This window comes from Callithrix jacchus, chromosome 18 (assembly GCF_049354715.1).
Source record: "Callithrix jacchus isolate 240 chromosome 18, calJac240_pri, whole genome shotgun sequence".
Classification (NCBI taxonomy): Eukaryota; Metazoa; Chordata; class Mammalia; order Primates; family Cebidae; genus Callithrix; species Callithrix jacchus.
Genome location: NC_133519.1, coordinates 5,100,793 through 5,116,198, shown reverse-complemented (window position 1 = coordinate 5,116,198; position 15,406 = coordinate 5,100,793). Strand labels below are relative to the sequence as shown.

General features: G+C 49.4%; 1 protein-coding gene across 1 annotated transcript; it reads left to right on the top strand.

The window, feature by feature from the left end:
- The first annotated feature begins 180 nt into the window (after positions 1–180).
- LOC128930811 (putative inactive beta-glucuronidase protein GUSBP11) lies at positions 181–13,568 on the top strand. The gene is made up of 9 exons (XM_078355743.1): positions 181–289; positions 2,712–3,103; positions 3,822–4,008; positions 4,712–4,838; positions 5,487–5,591; positions 7,286–7,403; positions 7,602–7,716; positions 8,847–8,924; positions 10,526–13,568. The coding sequence occupies exons 1-5, from the start codon at positions 181–183 to the stop codon at positions 5,509–5,511; spliced, it is 840 nt and encodes a 279-aa protein (XP_078211869.1). The 3' UTR covers positions 5,512–5,591; positions 7,286–7,403; positions 7,602–7,716; positions 8,847–8,924; positions 10,526–13,568.
- The last annotated feature ends 1,838 nt before the right edge of the window (positions 13,569–15,406 follow it).

The window sequence follows — 15,406 nt, the reverse complement described above, 5'->3', positions numbered from 1 at the left end:
AACTCCCAAACACAAGTGATCTGCCTGCCTCAACTTTACAAAGTGCTGGGATACAGGCATGAGCTTTTGTGCCCGGCTGAGCATGATATTTTCATTACAATTTTATGTAAGAAAAACTGACAAAAGTAACACCAGTCAAAAGCAGAGACATGTAGTATAAACTCCGAGAGGGTCCTGAAGATGACATTTCTGTGTCCTCAGGATGCATCATCCTCTCAGCATACTGATGTGTATCTCAAACCAGGGAAGATCACCGTAGCTTCCATGTCCAGGGCTTTTATCACAGCAGGTGGGTTGATGCAATCATTGGCCAGGCAATTGAGTCCATCTCCAGCCCCCCAGTTCCTTTCTGGAGGTTGGGCTGACATCATGTGGCTCAACATCACAACCTTCAAATCGCATGGTTGGTCTTTCTGGTGTGGTTGTCCCCCTGGCCAAGTCATCTGGTTAGCATGCACTAAGCTGTGACCCTGGGGTGGCCACTATGAGTAACAGACACACCTGTCATTCAAGAATTCCATGGATTTAGAGGCTGGCTACCTCCAGGAATCAGAGACAAGACCAGAACCAACAGGGAAAAGAAGACCAGGGAAGTCTCAGAACAGCAAAGAAATAAATTCCTTTTTTAAAAAATTTTGTGTAAATGAGTTTATTGACAAAGACACAAGGTCACACTTCCCCCAACCCCCACCCTCCCCCAAAACAGGACCCTACAAGAACAGAGGAATGAGAAGCATTCTCATGGTAACATTTTCGCCACCCCGCCCCCCTTCCGATTTCTTTCCAGAGACTCAAGCTTCACAACACAGACACACAGAGCAGGCTTGGGTGAGGACAGACACTCAGGGAATCTCTGACCAGCAAAAGAGTTCTGGGTGTTTGCTTCTCCTGCCCTTTGTGTGATGCCAGCTGATGTTACAAAAACACACTTAGGCAGAGGAGGGGGCATGCAGGGCAACCTCCACTCACTTCCCTAATTTGGCCAAGCTTGGAATGAGCCAAGAGAGAAGTTGTGGTGGAGGCAACAGTTTCTGCCTCTCAGGAGAGGACCTTCCCATAATAAATTCTACTTCCCATAATAAATTCCTTTTTATATGTGTATATATAATGTATATAAAATATATATTTAATGAATTAATGTATTAAATATGTAGATTGTTTTATAAATAGAAATGTCATATTTTCATATAGCATAAACATTATACATATATAAATATATGTTTCTCCCTTTATTTACTTATGAGTTGAGTTGGAGTCTCACTCTGTCACCCAGGCTGGAGTGCAGTGGCATGATCTCAGCTCACTGCAACCTCTGCCTCTTGAGTTCAAGCGATTCTCCTGCTTCAGCCTCTCCTGTTGCTGGGATTACTTTTGTTAAATTTTGCCTAAACCTGCCTCATAAACAGTGAAATGTATCCTAATTTAAGTGTGTAAACCTTTTGCTAAGGTAATGTAAAAGTAAAATTAAAGAAAATAAGGAAAAAAGAGCATAAACCTTTGTGAAAAAGCCTTTAGGCCTTGTCAGTTCCTAGAATGTATTTATTTCACTACACTGGGGACTCCATTTCCAGTGTTAAGGTCCATTTTCAGAAGACTGGGCAAGCATCAGACAGGGGGTGGGGAGGAATTATACAAACAATTGAGTCCAGGTGGTGGTCCTAGGACCCAAGGGCCCCCTCTGTATGGCAGGGGCACCCAACAGCTGTAACTGATGTGTTCCCCGAGAATGACTTTATGGTCTAAGAAGAACGTGTGTTCTCAGCCCCAAGCTAAGGAATCAGGAGTGGCAAGACCCCAGAAGGATGCCAACTTATGAAACCCCGAGTCAAGAGGTCTAGCAGGGCACTTGGTTTCTCAGGTCACACACTTGGCCCTCTTCCAAGTTGTACTATCCTTCTTTCCTTTCCTTTCCTTCCTTTTCTAAAGGTTTTCAGTAAACTTTTTTTTGAGATGGCATCTCACTCTATCACCCAGACTGGTGCACAGTGGCACCATCTCAGTTCATGGCAATGGCCGCCTCTCAGGTTCAAGCAATTCTCCTGCCTCAGCCTTCTGAGTAGCTGGTCTGAGACCACTACCACACCTGGCTAATTTTTGTATTTTTAGTGGGAATAGGGTTTCTCCATGTTGACCAGGTTGGTCTCAAACTCCTGACCTCAAGTGATCTGCCCACTTCAATCTCCCAAACTGCTGGTATTACAGGCTTGAGCCGCGGCCCTGGCCTTTTTTTTTTTTTTTCTTTGTGATAAGTCTCTGGCCAGGCTGGAGTGCAATGGCATGATCTTGGCTCACTGCAACCTTTGCCTCCCAGGTTCAAGCGATTCTCCAGCCTCAGCCTCTCTACTAGCTGGGATTACAGGTGCCCGCCAGGACACCCAGCTATTTATTGATTTTTTTTAGTAGAGATCGGTTTTCGCCATGTTGGCCAGACTGGCCTCAAGTGATCCACCAACCTCTGCCTCCCAGAGTTCTGGGATTACAGGCGAGGGCCACCGCTGCACCTGGCAGGCATGGAAGAGGTTCCCTTGGGTCCTGCTCAGAGGAGTCACGCTGGGGAAAGCAAGTGGAGGTGCTCCTTGAAGAAAATAGGGAATCTCACATCTCAGCAGTTCTGTCCTGGCCTGCCGCCCTGGATCGTCCAGCCTGGGTCGGGGTGGGAAGACCTTGCCCTTCTTGACTGGGTTTGAGTGTGAGTGTCCCATTTCGCCAAGGCCTAGCCCGCGGTTCCCAGTCCCTGGCACCACCCAGCAGCTCCCGGCTCCCCCTCCCCTCCAGACCTGGCACTCGCCCTCAACCAAAATGGCGCCGACGGCCTCAGTACGTCAAGCGACGTGCCCGCCGGCCTCCTCCCGCGCTTCTTTTATCCCCGCAGCCGGAAGCCGAGCAGCAGAGCGGAAAGCCTGGCTTTGGGGTCCGCAGTGGTTTAGGCAGCGCCAGGGCTGTTGTGTGGCTGCATGGTGGTGCTGCAGGGCGGGATGCTCTACCCCCGGGAGAGCCCGTCATGGAAGTGCAAGGAGCTGGACAGCCCCTGGAGCTTCCGCGCCGACTTCTCAGACGACCGGCGCCGGGGCTTCCAGGAGCGGTGGTAGCGGCCGCTGCTGCGGTACTTAGGGCAGGGCCGGGAGGCACACAGAAGCCGGGCGGAGGGAGTAGGGGAGCCCGGGCCGCCTCGCAGGCTCCTTCCCCTTGTCGCCCGGGGGTTGGAGGCCCAGAGGAGGTTAAAGGTCAGTGGGCTTGGGAGCGCTGGGTTGGGGGAGTGGGGCAGGGAGGGGACCCAGGAGGACTGCTGCGGAGGAGGAGGAAGCGCCCCTGCCGAGCCCCCTCCCGAGGCGAAGGCTGAGCCCGGGCAGTGTCCTTTTTTTTAATGTTTGTTTCTAATTTTTAAAATATTTTTTGAGACTGGGCTTGGCCCTGTTGCCCAGGCTGGAGCGCAGTGGCGCAATCCTAACTTCTGAGCTCAAGCGATCCTCCTGCTGCAGCCTTGCAAGTTAGCTGGGGGGCTCCGTGCCTGGCTAATTAAAAAAAATTTTCTTTTAGATATAGGGTCTCACTACTTTGCCCATGCTGGTTTCGAACTCCTGGCCTTAAGCCATCATTTTATGTTGACCTTCCAAAGCACTGATCCCCGGCATGAGCCACCCAAACACTCCTCCCAGTAGTGGGGCCAGAGCGTCTTGGGCTGCACAGAGCTGGACCTGAGGATGGGGAGGAGGAGACAGTTTAAACATCCTGAGGTCAGCTCTGCAAAGAAGGCAGGAATGTACCTTGGTCCCAGATCTGTTTGGGGTCCTAGGAGCTGAGCTCCACTCTTCTCTCCACAGTTTGGCCCCACTCTGGACATGCAGGTTCTCTCCAGCTTCAAGAACATCTGCCAGGACTCGCGGCTATGGCATTTTTGTCAGCTGGGTGTGGCACAAATGGGAAGTGACCTTGCCAGAGTGGTGGACCCAGGACCTGCAGAGAAGAGTGGTGCTGAGGATTGGCAGTGCCCACTCCTATGCCATTCTGGTGAGTGCAGCCAGGAGCACGTAGGGCAGGTGGGTGGGTGTGGCTGCTGTACCGCATGGGAGTCCCAGGTGCCACCCACAGCCTGTCTCCTGGGATGGAATGGTGAGGGGCCCTTCCTTGCTCTGCCCTGGAGGCTGTTCCCTGTGTAGGGGGATAGGTGACCTAGTCTACCCCATTGGGATGCCATTCTTCCCGTCTGGCTGGCAGGCCTCAGCTCTATGCTGCAAGTTATGAGGGAGTGCCCGATAACATGGCCCCTCCTCATGCACTGAGCTGCCGCCCCCTCCCCATATCTCCAGTGTCTGCAGTGGGTGAATGGGGTCGATGCGCTAGAGCATGGGGGGTTTACCTCCCCTTCAAGGCCAACATCAGCAGCCTGGTCCAGGTGGGGCCCCTGCCCTCCCTCCTCCCTGTCACTATTGCCATCAACAACACACTCCCTCCATCCAGCCACCAGGGATCATCTGCTACATGACCGACACCTGCAAGTGGCTACCATCCTGCCTCCACCACACGCCCCACCTCCCCACCCCACCCAGTAGTCTTCCTGCTAGGGACAGATTTGCCTTCACAGAGTGGACGGGCCTGGATCTGGGGAGGCCACAGACATGTGAGCTGAGGTTAAACAACCCACAGCAGGGGTCCAGCAAACCACAGTTCTCCCACCCTGGATATCCCAAGGGTTACTTTGTCCACAACACAGACTTTGACTTCAGCTCGGCGGGACTGCAGCGGTCTGTGCTTCTGTTCACAACACTCACCACCTGCATTGATGACATCACCATCACCGTCACCACCAGCGTGGAGCAAGACAGTGGTGAGAGCTTCCAGTAGGATCCTTTCTCAGCGGGGCCCAGGGTGGCTCTGTTTGTTCCCTGTTTGGAAAGCTCTCCCAGGAAAAAGGTTCTCCCAGCATCTCTAAACCCTCCCAGGTTCCCATCCACCTACAAAGCTCAAATCCAGACTGAGCGGGCACCAGCTCCCAAAATCACCTGTGTGGTTGACCTCATTTGGAGAAGAGGGGTCTTCTTGCCTATGGTCACACAGCTCAGGGTCGCAATCCTGTCCCTTTCCCATGGAGCTACCCTCACTCCAGCTCCCCTTGGTACACATCGTGCTCAAGGAACAGGCAGCTTACCAGGTACTCCCTGTGGCCCGAGGCCCCTCCCTGTGGCCCCAGGCTCCCACCAAATCCCTGAGCAAATAGTGCAGTGTTGCCTGTCTGTGGTTTCATGTTGAACTAATTAAATGCTCAAGTGCTGTTTAACTGTGTGCCTTGATGACTGCCTCTCTCCATCCTTTAATGACCCCTGATGCCCACATGGCTCATGAGTGAAGGTGTCCCCACCCCAGATGCCCCCTCTCAAGGTGTGCTTTCAGGACTCAGCTCCTAGACAGGGACAGTCAGCCATTAGGGATAGGGTGGGACCAGGGCAGGGGCTCTCCTGACTCCTGATATCTGTTTGCCTGCCCCCCAGCGTTACTGCCACCTGCTATAGGTGACTGAGAAGTGGGCCTAGGGCACCTTCAGACTCAACCCCAATGATTAGGACATCCACACAGCCAGCAAGCACCACCTGAAGGTAAGACCCCTGCAGCCCCACTGCTTTCCTGGCCTCCCGTCTCCACCTGGCCCTGGGCCACTTGGAGCATTAGCACCATTGTTCCGTTTACTTCACCATTGGCAGACAGCAGTGATGATCTCAGGACATGGGCCAGTTGCAGTGGCTCATGCCTATAATCCTAGCACTTTGGGAGGCTCTGGTGGAAGGATCACTTGAGGCCAAGAGTTTGCATGGGCAACATAACAAGGTTTCATAACTACAAAAATTTGAAAGAAAAAAATAAAGAACAACAGGGCTAAGCAGAATTGGTGAGAGATTTGGGCAAGACCTGGGGCCCTTGGGTAGAGAGGGAGGTTGGCAGGGCTGATGAAAGCTGCCCTGCCTGGATTGACTCCTCTGGGCATCTAGACTGTGACCCTGGACCTCCCTTCACTTCCAAGAGCTCATTGGCAAAACTGCTGGGAAGCTGCTCACGGGATGCAGCCGGAATAACCAGGTGCCTCTAGCCCCTCCAACCCCCTGCTTTTTGCTGTCCCAATGTTGGGGAGCCCAGGGGGCAGTTAGAGCTCAGCAGGGTCCTGGCTCCCCAGGGAAGCAGCTCATCAGCCTCCCTGAGCATCACCTCCTGCTTGCACAGGTGGTCATGGAGCTTAGACTATGGATGTGGCAGACCTGCTCGATGCTCTCTGGCCTCCTGTGGGAGCCTATCAGGACCATGGTGGATCCCACAGAGGTGTGAGTCCCAAGGTACACCCAGGGGTTAGAGAGAGGTGTGATGGCATCCTGAACAGCAGACTAGGTGGCAGGGACAAACAGGGTGGATATGCCAGGGCCTGGGGTACAGGGGTATTACAGAACTCCAAGATCAAGGCAGAAGAGCCAGGAGTGGGGCATTTCCTGCAGGCCCCAATACTCCCATGGCAGTCTAGCTTATCAGGCAGGGAAGAGTCACCCTTCGTGGGGCCTGGTGTGGTGGCTCATGACTGTAATTCCAGCACTTTGGGAGGCAGAGGCTGGTGGATCACCTGAGGTCAGGAGTTCATGACCAGCCTGGCTAACATGGTGAAACCCTGTCTCTAATAAAAATACAAAAATTAGCCAGACGTGGTGGTGTGCACCTGTAATCACAGCTACTTGGGAGGCTGAGGCAGGAGAATCCCTTGAACCCAAAAGGCAGAGATTGCAGTGAGCTGTGATTGCATCACTGCACTTCGGCCTAGGAGACAGAGTGAGACTCCACCTCAATAACTAAAAAATAAAAAGGAAGAGAACTCATCCTTTGCAGATTTGAGGGAAGGAAACTAAGGCACTAGCTTGGCTGTGCCTGGAGCAGCAAGAGTCTCTCCCCACTCTGCCTGTGTCCCACGTCTCCCGCATTATGTGTCCCCACCCAGCCCATCTGGTGAAAGGCAGAGGCAAAGGCTGCCTCCTGCTGGCCTCATCCCAGGCTTTGGCTTCTGGGACCTGGTGTTTTTGGGTCTGGATTTGTTCTTTGCAGACCTGGAGGAGGAGCTGCTGGGGAGTCTCCACGTGTTGTCAGAGACCCCTCCTCTTGGTCAGCTCCCTGTGACCCCTGTTTCTCAGACTTGGAGGGAAATAAGGGCACACAATTGTGACCATGGAGGTGGTGCAAGGCTGCTAGGAGGAACAGGGAGTGTCTGCTACAGAACTCAGGGTTTCTTTAATTTACTTTTTTTTTTTTTTTGAGACAGGGTCTTGCTCTGTCACCTAGTCTGGAGTGCAGTGGTGGGATCTCTCCTACCTGCAAACTTTGCCTCCCTGGGTCAAGTGATTCTCCTACCTCAGCCTCCCAAGTAGCTGGGATTACAGGTATGTGCACCACATGCAGCTAATTTTTGTATTTTTTTAGTAGAGATGGATTTTACCATGTTGGCCAGGCTGATCTCTTGAACTCCTGAGCTCAGGTGATCTGCCCACCTCAGCCTGCCAGAGTGCTGGGATTATAGGCATAAGCCACTGCATCCAGCCTAATTTTAAAATTTTTAACTTTTTTTTTTTTTGAGATAGAGTTTTGCTCTTGTCACCCAGGCTGAAGTGCAATGGCACTCGGCTCAGTGCAACCTCTGCCTCCCAGATTCAAGCAATTCTCCTGCCTCAGTCTCCACAGTAGCTGGAACTACAGGTATGTGCCACACCCAGCTAATTTTTGTATTTTTTAGTAGAGACAGGGTATTACCATGTGGCCAGGATGTTCTCAATCTCCTGATCTTGTGGTCCACCCACATTGACCTCCCAAAGTGCTGGCATTACAGGCGTGAGCAACCACACCCGGCCAAATTTTCTCTGTTTGTCTTTAGAGATGAGCTCTTGCTCTGTCACCTAGGCTGGAGTGCAGTGGCTCAGTAATAGTTCACTGCAGCCTTAAACTCCTGGACTCAAATGATCTTCCCACCTCAGCTTTCTGAGTAGGTAAGACCACAGGTGTGCACCACACCCTGCAAAGTTTCTACATTTTTTTGTAGTAACGGGTTTTCACTATGTGGCGCGGTCTGGTTGAACTCCCAGCCTCAAGTGATCCTACCATCTTGGCCTCCCAAAGTGCTGGAATTACAGGCTTGAGCCACCGTACCTGGCCTTGAGTACAGAATTTCCTTAGGGGGTGACGAAAATGCTCTAAAATCGGTGATGGATGTGCACTAAAGTGTGAGTGATATCTCAGCAAAGTTGGTTTATTTAAAACAGCAACAGGCTGGACGAAGTGGCTCATGCCTGTAATCCCAGCACTTTGGGAGGCCAAGGTGGGTGGATCATCTGAGGTCAGGAGCTTGAGACCAGCCTGGCCAACATGATGAACCCCTGTTTCTATTAAAAGTATGAAAAATTAGTAACTTGAATGAGGGGCAGGGTATCCCACCTGCTCCGAGCAGCTCTTTATGAGCCCCAGCTATTTCTGGGGTCCTCAAATGAAACCTCCCAAGTAATACCCAAGTCATACCCAACATGGGCCTCCTCCCCTTTTCTAGCCCTGGCTGGGAGATGCTGAGTGACAGAGGCTCAGGCTTTGGGTGTTCCTGGCAAAGCCTCACCCCAGGAGCCCCACAGCTCAGGCCCAGTCCATGGTTCACATGGCCCCATTTCGTCCTCTTTTTCCCTTGAGAGCAATTTGTCCCTGGGAGATCCTGGATCCCTCATTCAGGTGCAGTGCTGTAGGGCAACACTTCTTCTGGGGTGACCCAGGCCTGCAGTGTCCCAGTGTCACTGGCAGGCCTTGACCTGGCCTCCACCTAAGCCCCTGTTCCTCCTCTCCCACAGGGAACATGACATCCTCTTCCCAGGGTACACCCACCTGCAGAGGGCCCAGCCCCATCACTGGAGCCACTGGATTCTGAGGTGAGCTGGGTGAGGTGCTGGGGCTGTACTGGATGGGAGGACCCTGGCTGCCCTGACCCTCCTGCCCCTGGCTTTCCACAAAGGTGCCATGGTGCTGACCCTAGACTCTGAGCAGCTGCTGGAGGTTCGGAAGCTGATTGGTGTCCTGCCCCTGGGGAGGTGGGTGAAACTCCAGTGCCCTAAGGGCCTGCTGGGGGTGGCTGCTGCATAGCCCAGGGATTCACACATGAGCTGGGAAGGGCAGAGAGAGTTAGAAAATCAGGTTATCTGCTCAGAGGGGGACCCTGCATGGATCCCCAGGTCTTGCTAAGGTGGGGATGTCCAAGCCAGTGAATGTGTCTGAGCAGGGCTGGCCTTAGTGTAACACACTTAGCGTAATCCAAACCTTGGGGAAATGACCTGATTTATTCAATAAATGGACTGCAAGGGACAGCACTGAGATCAAAGTGGGAAGTTGTCAGGATCAAGAAAATCCTAACAGGTGAATCAAACAATCCCAAGGAGAGACTTTATTTGGATCCTGATTCACACAATAAATACATGAAATGACTGGAAATTTGGAGCTAGAAGGAGAGTTGACAGTGATAAAGAGCAATGGTGTGAGATGGTTGGTTGATGATGGTATTGGGATTATTATATTTTTTAAAGAGTTCTTGTCTCCGGGCACGGCGCTTCACACCTATAATCTCAGTAGTGTCGGAGGTCAAGATGGGAAGATCCTTTGAATCCAGGAATTCTAGGCCAGCCTGGGCAACATAGCAAGACCCTGTCTCTACTAAAATACAAATTAAAAAATTAGCTTGGCATGGTGGTGTGAGTCTGTAGTTGCAGCTACTCAGGAAGCTGAGGCAGGAGAGGCCACAGTGAACCAAGATCATGCCACTGAACTCCAGCCTGGTTGACAGAGACCTTGTCTTGAAAGAACAAACAAGAATTGTATCTTTTACAGACATATACCAAGAGAGTCAGGGAGGAAATTATATGATGTGTGGGATTTGCTATAAAATCCTGAGAGGGAGAGGAGAAGCATGTAGGAGTATACATGTAACGAGATTGGCCATCAGATAACAAGTATCTGAATCTGCTGCCGAGTAGGTGAAAGTCACCACACTAGCCTCTTGTTCCAAAAAGCTTGAATAGAAAGTTTGCGTAAAAATTCACTTCGTGGATTTGTAACAAGCATTGAATAAGATCCTGTATACAGAGTGTTTTATCACCATGGCTTGCAGGTAGCACACAAACATTGTTTTTAGTTTTGTATAGTCCCTGTCCATTAATCACACCCACAAAAGGTATGTTGTTCACACCAAGAGCTCTGGCCCATGGACCTTTGTCCACTTGGTGGTAATTTGTTAGAATTTGAGGTTTAGAATGAGGAAATACCGGCGTTCAAAGCCCCAAGCCTACTATGAAATAGCAAAGCCAATGGTCCCAGATGCCTTCGTAGTACACCTAGTAAGTAGGACCATTTTTCTCTCACCTTGTAGGCACACTTGAGTTCATTCACTCATTTTTCATTCATTTCTTATATGCCATGTATTGGGTACTAGGGATCCGTAATACAGTTGGCCTCTAATTGAATGGAAGCACCACTTTCAAAGCATCATTGCAGGATGAGTATTTTGTGTCAAGTGGATTCAAGGGACAGTGCGAAGGATCCATGGCCTCAGTCATGAAGACCCTCCCAAGAGCCAACCATCCTGGGCACATATAAATGAGTGGAGACATGGAACTCACCCTTACAAGGCCTAGAACTTGACAGAGCATACAAGACAGAAGCCCAAATAACCAAGAACAGGAAGCTGAAGGTGAGAGGTGGGCCCCAAAGGATTCTGTGAAAATGCTGTGTGTTTGTGGATTTATCATGCCGAACGAAACCTTTGTTTTTATTCACAGGTTAGATACACTCTCTATATAGAATTCTATATATATTTATCTATATACAATCTATGAAGGGACATTTCTGGGTTTTTTGAGGCCTATGGTGAAAAATGGAGTATCTCAGGCCACTCAGGATGAATAATGCAGTCACCCAGAGGGGCAGGGTGGCCACAGGTGGCCAGCAGCAGGGATGGGCATTGTGAGCCTTTGGGTGGGGTTGTGGGAAGTGGCATTGTGAGCCACTGGCCTGACTTTGTTGTTTCCTGGTAACCAGGTGACATAGGAGGCTTTGTGGGTAACAGGCATCAGCCAGGGCCAGCAGCCTTCAGTCGGAAGCTGATGGAGGAGGAGGAGCTCCGACTACTCTCACGGAAGCATTTGTGCCCTTGTGGCTTGCTCTGTTGCAGCACTTTGGGAGGTCAAAGCAGGTGGACCACTTGAGTCCAGGAGTTAGAGACCAGCCTGGACAACATGTTGAAACCCCATCTCTACAAAAAAAAATACAAATTAGGCACAGTGGTGGATGCATATAGTTCCAGTTACTCAGGAGGCTGAAGTAAGAAGATGGCTTTAGTGTGGGACGTGAAGATTGCAGAAAGCTGAGATCACAACACTGCGCTTCAGTCTTGGCAACAGAGTGAGACTCTATCTCAAAAAAATTGTATACTTTATTGAATCATTTATATATGATTATTTTTGATTACATATTGTTTAGTTCACTACTTTAAAGCCTGCTTTATTATTTCTGAATTTTATTGACTCATTTGTGCCTTAGTCTGTTTCATTACAAATTATTGTTTAGTCACTACCTTGGAGCCTGTTTTCTTTTTTAAAAAATTTTATTACACTTTAAGTTATGGGGTACGTGTGCAAATCTTGCAGGATTGTTGCATAGGTACACACATGCCATGGTGGTTTGATGCCTCCATGCCCCCATTACCTACATCAGGAATTTCTCTTAATGTTATACCTTCCCAACCTCTCCACTCCCAACTATCCCTTCCTTAGTCCCACACCCCCCAACAGACCCCAGTGTGTGATGTTCCCCTCTCTTGTGTTCATGTGTTCTCATTCTTCAACACCTACTTAGGACAGAACATGTGGTGGTTGGTTTTCTTTCCTTGTGTCAATTTGCCGAGAATGATGGTTTCCTGATTCATCCATGTCCCTGCAAAGGACATGAACTCACCCTTTCTTAAGACTGCATACTATCCCATAGTGTATATATGCCACATATTCTTTATTCAGTCTATTATTATTAATCGGCATTTGGGTTGGTTCCAAGTCTTTGCTATTGTAAACAGTGCTGCAGTGAACATATGTGTACATGTGTCTTTGCACTAGTCCTCTCGTGTAACTCTCCAGGTCCGGCTCCTGCCTGTGGTAGACACCTTTCCAGGCTAAGCATTGGCTTTTTGGCTTCCTATTTCAGCTCAGAACATTTTCAAGTCAGCCTCTCTGGTCTCAGCTCTTCCTCCTGGCTGCATCTACAGGCCCAACTCCTGCCTCACAACAACATTTGGCCCAGCTCCTGCTCAGCTTCTAGCAGTCTGTGTAGGCTCCAGCCTTCCTCAAGTTGGGCTTTCCAGGCCCACCTTTGGCCTCCCAGTGGCCTGGACAGACCCACCTCCTGCCTACCAACAGGTAGGCCCAGCTCTTACCCTTGATGTTGGCCTCCCCAGGCCATTTCTGCCTGCCTGCGTGCCTGTCTCATGGCAGCTCCTGGCTCTCTGATGGCCTCTTTAGGCACATGTCATGCCTCACCATGGCCTCCCCAGGCTGATGGAGGCTCCTGTTTTTCGGCATCCTCTGCAGGCCCAGCTTGTTCCTCACTAGACGATTTAGGCCTGCATGCCCGCTACTTGGAAGCTTTTGGTGGCCTCTCCAAGCCCAGCTCATAAGCTCATTCCTTTGTGGCCTCTCCAGGCCCAGGTGCTGCTTTCTGGAATCCATTCTGGGCAAGCTTTTCCTCATGGCTTCATCTACAGGCCCCCCACCTGCCCTGCAACAACCTCTGTGAACTTGGCTCCTTGTGGCATTTGTAGACCTGAAAGGTCCTGAAATCAAGCTCTCCAGGCCCACACAGCTCATGCCTCATACTGGCATCTCCAAGATCAGCTCCTGCCCTCTGAATGCATCTCGAGGACCCAAATATGCTCAAGTCAGCTTCTATTCGCCTGGCTCTAGCTTCCTCCTGGTGGCCTCAGAGGTTTACATGTTCCTAAAATTGGCCAATTTTGGCCCAGGTCCTGCCATCCTGGTGGCCTCTCTGGTTGCAAAACCTCCTCACTTTGGCCCCTCCAGGGTGAGCTTCTGTCTCTCAATGACCTCATTGGGCCCAGCTCCTGCCTCCCAACATCCTTTGTGGACTCAGCTCCTGCCCAGCTTCTGATGTCCTCCATAGGCCCGAAAGGCTCATGGTTGCCTCCCCAGGCTCAGCTCCTGCTCTCTGTCAGCATCTACAGGCCCCAAACTTCCACAAGTTGGCTTCTCTTGGCTTGGCTCCAGCCTTTTTCCAGTGGCCTGGGCAGGCCCAAATGGTCCTGAAGTTGGCCTCTCCAGGCCCAGTTCCTGCCTGACAGTGGCCTCTCCAGGCCCAAAGCCTCCTCTTGTGGGTTTGTCCAGGCCTGGCTCCTGCCTGTGGTAGGCCCTTCCAGGCCCAGCCTCTGCTTCCTAGTGGATACAGGCATGCAATGTGTAATAATCACATCAGGGTAAATCGGATACTCCTCATCTTAAGCATTTATTTTCCTTCTTTATTTAACAAGCAATTCAGTTATGTTCTTTTCCTTTTTTCTTTTTCTTTCTTTGTTTTTTTTTTTTTTTTTTTTTTTGCACTGGAGTGTAGCTCTTTCTCCCTGGCTGGAGTGCAGTGTTCCAATCTCATCGCAGACTGTCCCCAGGGTTGAAATTATTCTCCTGCCTCAGCCTCCTGAGTAGCTGAGACTAATTTTTGTATTTTAAGTATAGACAGGGTTTTGCCATGTTAGTTAGGCTGGTTTCAAACTCCTGGCAGGGGATCCTCCTGCCTTGGCCTTCCAAAGTTCTGGGATTGCAAGCATAAGCCACCACACCTGGTCCCTTTTAGCTATTTTTAAATAAGTAAATTATTGTTTACCATTGTCACTCTTTTGTACTACCAAGTACTACATCTTATTCATTCTAACTGTATTTTTGTATTTATTAATTATTTCTGTGAACCCCCTCCAGCCCACTATTCTTTCCAGCCTCTGGTAACCTTCATCCTACTCTCTATCTTTATGAGTTCAATTGTTTTAATTTTTAGCACCCACAAATGACTGCGAACATGCAAAATTTGTCTCTCTCTTTCTGACTTATTTTAGTTAATAAAATAATCTCCAGTTCTACTCATGGTGTTGTAAGTAACAGGATTCTATTATTATCATGGCTGAATAATATTCCATTGTGTATATGTACCACATTTTCCTTATCCATTCACCTGTTTTTTTTTGTTTTTTGTTTTGAGACCGAGTTTTGCTCTTGTAACCCAGGCTGGAGTGCAATGGCACGATCTCGGCTCACTGCAACCTCTGCCTCCTGGGTTCAGGCAATTCTTTTGCCTCAGCCTCCTGAGTAGCTGGTATTACAGGCACGCACCACTGTGCCCAGCTAATTTTTTGTATTTTTAGTAGAGACGGGGTTTCACCATGTTGACCAGGATGGTCTCAATCTTTTGACCTTGTGATCCACCCACCTCGGCTTCCCAAAGTGCTGGGATTACAGGCATGAGCCACTGCGTCTGGCCCCATTCACCTGTTAATGGACACTTAGATTGCCTCCAAATCTTGACTATTGTGAATAATGTTGCAGCAAATGTAAAAATGTAGATATTTCTTTCATATACTGATTTATTTTCTTTTGGGTATATACCCAGCAGTAGAATTACTGTGTCATAAAGTAGCTCTTTTTAGTTTTTTGAGGACTGTCCATTCTCCATAGTGGTTGCACTAATTTACTATCTCACCAAGAGTGTACCAGGGTTCCCTTTTCTCCACATCCTCATTAGCATTTGTTACTGCCTGTCATTTGGATATAAGCCATTTTAACTGGGATTGCATGATAGTTCATTGTAGTTTCTATCAGTGATGTTGAGCATCTTTTTATAAAGATGCCATTTGTATGTTTTCTGTTGAGAAATGTCTATTTTGATCGTTTGGCCATTTTAAATCAGATTATTTGCTTTTTGTCCTATTTTTGTTTTTACCTAAGCTCCTTATATACTCTAATTATTAATCCCTTGTCAGATGGATTCAGGATTGTGTTTTGTCTTTATTTTACACTCAATTCTAAACCATTGAATGGTATCAAGTGGAGAATTGACATATTTGTATTGGAAGATGACTTTGTGTATTTGCTACCTATTGCTGTGTAACATACTGGTCAGGTGAGGTGGCTCACACCTGTAATCCCAGCACTTTGGGAGGCCAAGGCAGGCAGATCACGAGGTCAGGAGTTCAAGACAAGCCTGGTCAAAATAATGAACCCTTTCTTTACTAAAAATACAAAAATTAACCAGGTGTGGTAGCTCACACTTATAATCCTAGCTACTCAGGAGGCTGAGGCAGGAGAATCACTTTAAC

Coding starts and splice junctions, on each gene's coding strand:
- LOC128930811 (XM_078355743.1), top strand. CDS start 181: ATGACATTTCTGTGTCCTCAGGATGCATCATCCTCTCAGCATACTGAT. Junction 290..2,711: donor CAGGGCTTTTATCACAGCAG/GTGGGTTGATGC, acceptor CATTTCGCCAAG/GCCTAGCCCGCGGTTCCCAG. Junction 4,839..5,486: donor GACAGTGGTGAGAGCTTCCA/GTAGGATCCTTT, acceptor CCTGCCCCCCAG/CGTTACTGCCACCTGCTATA.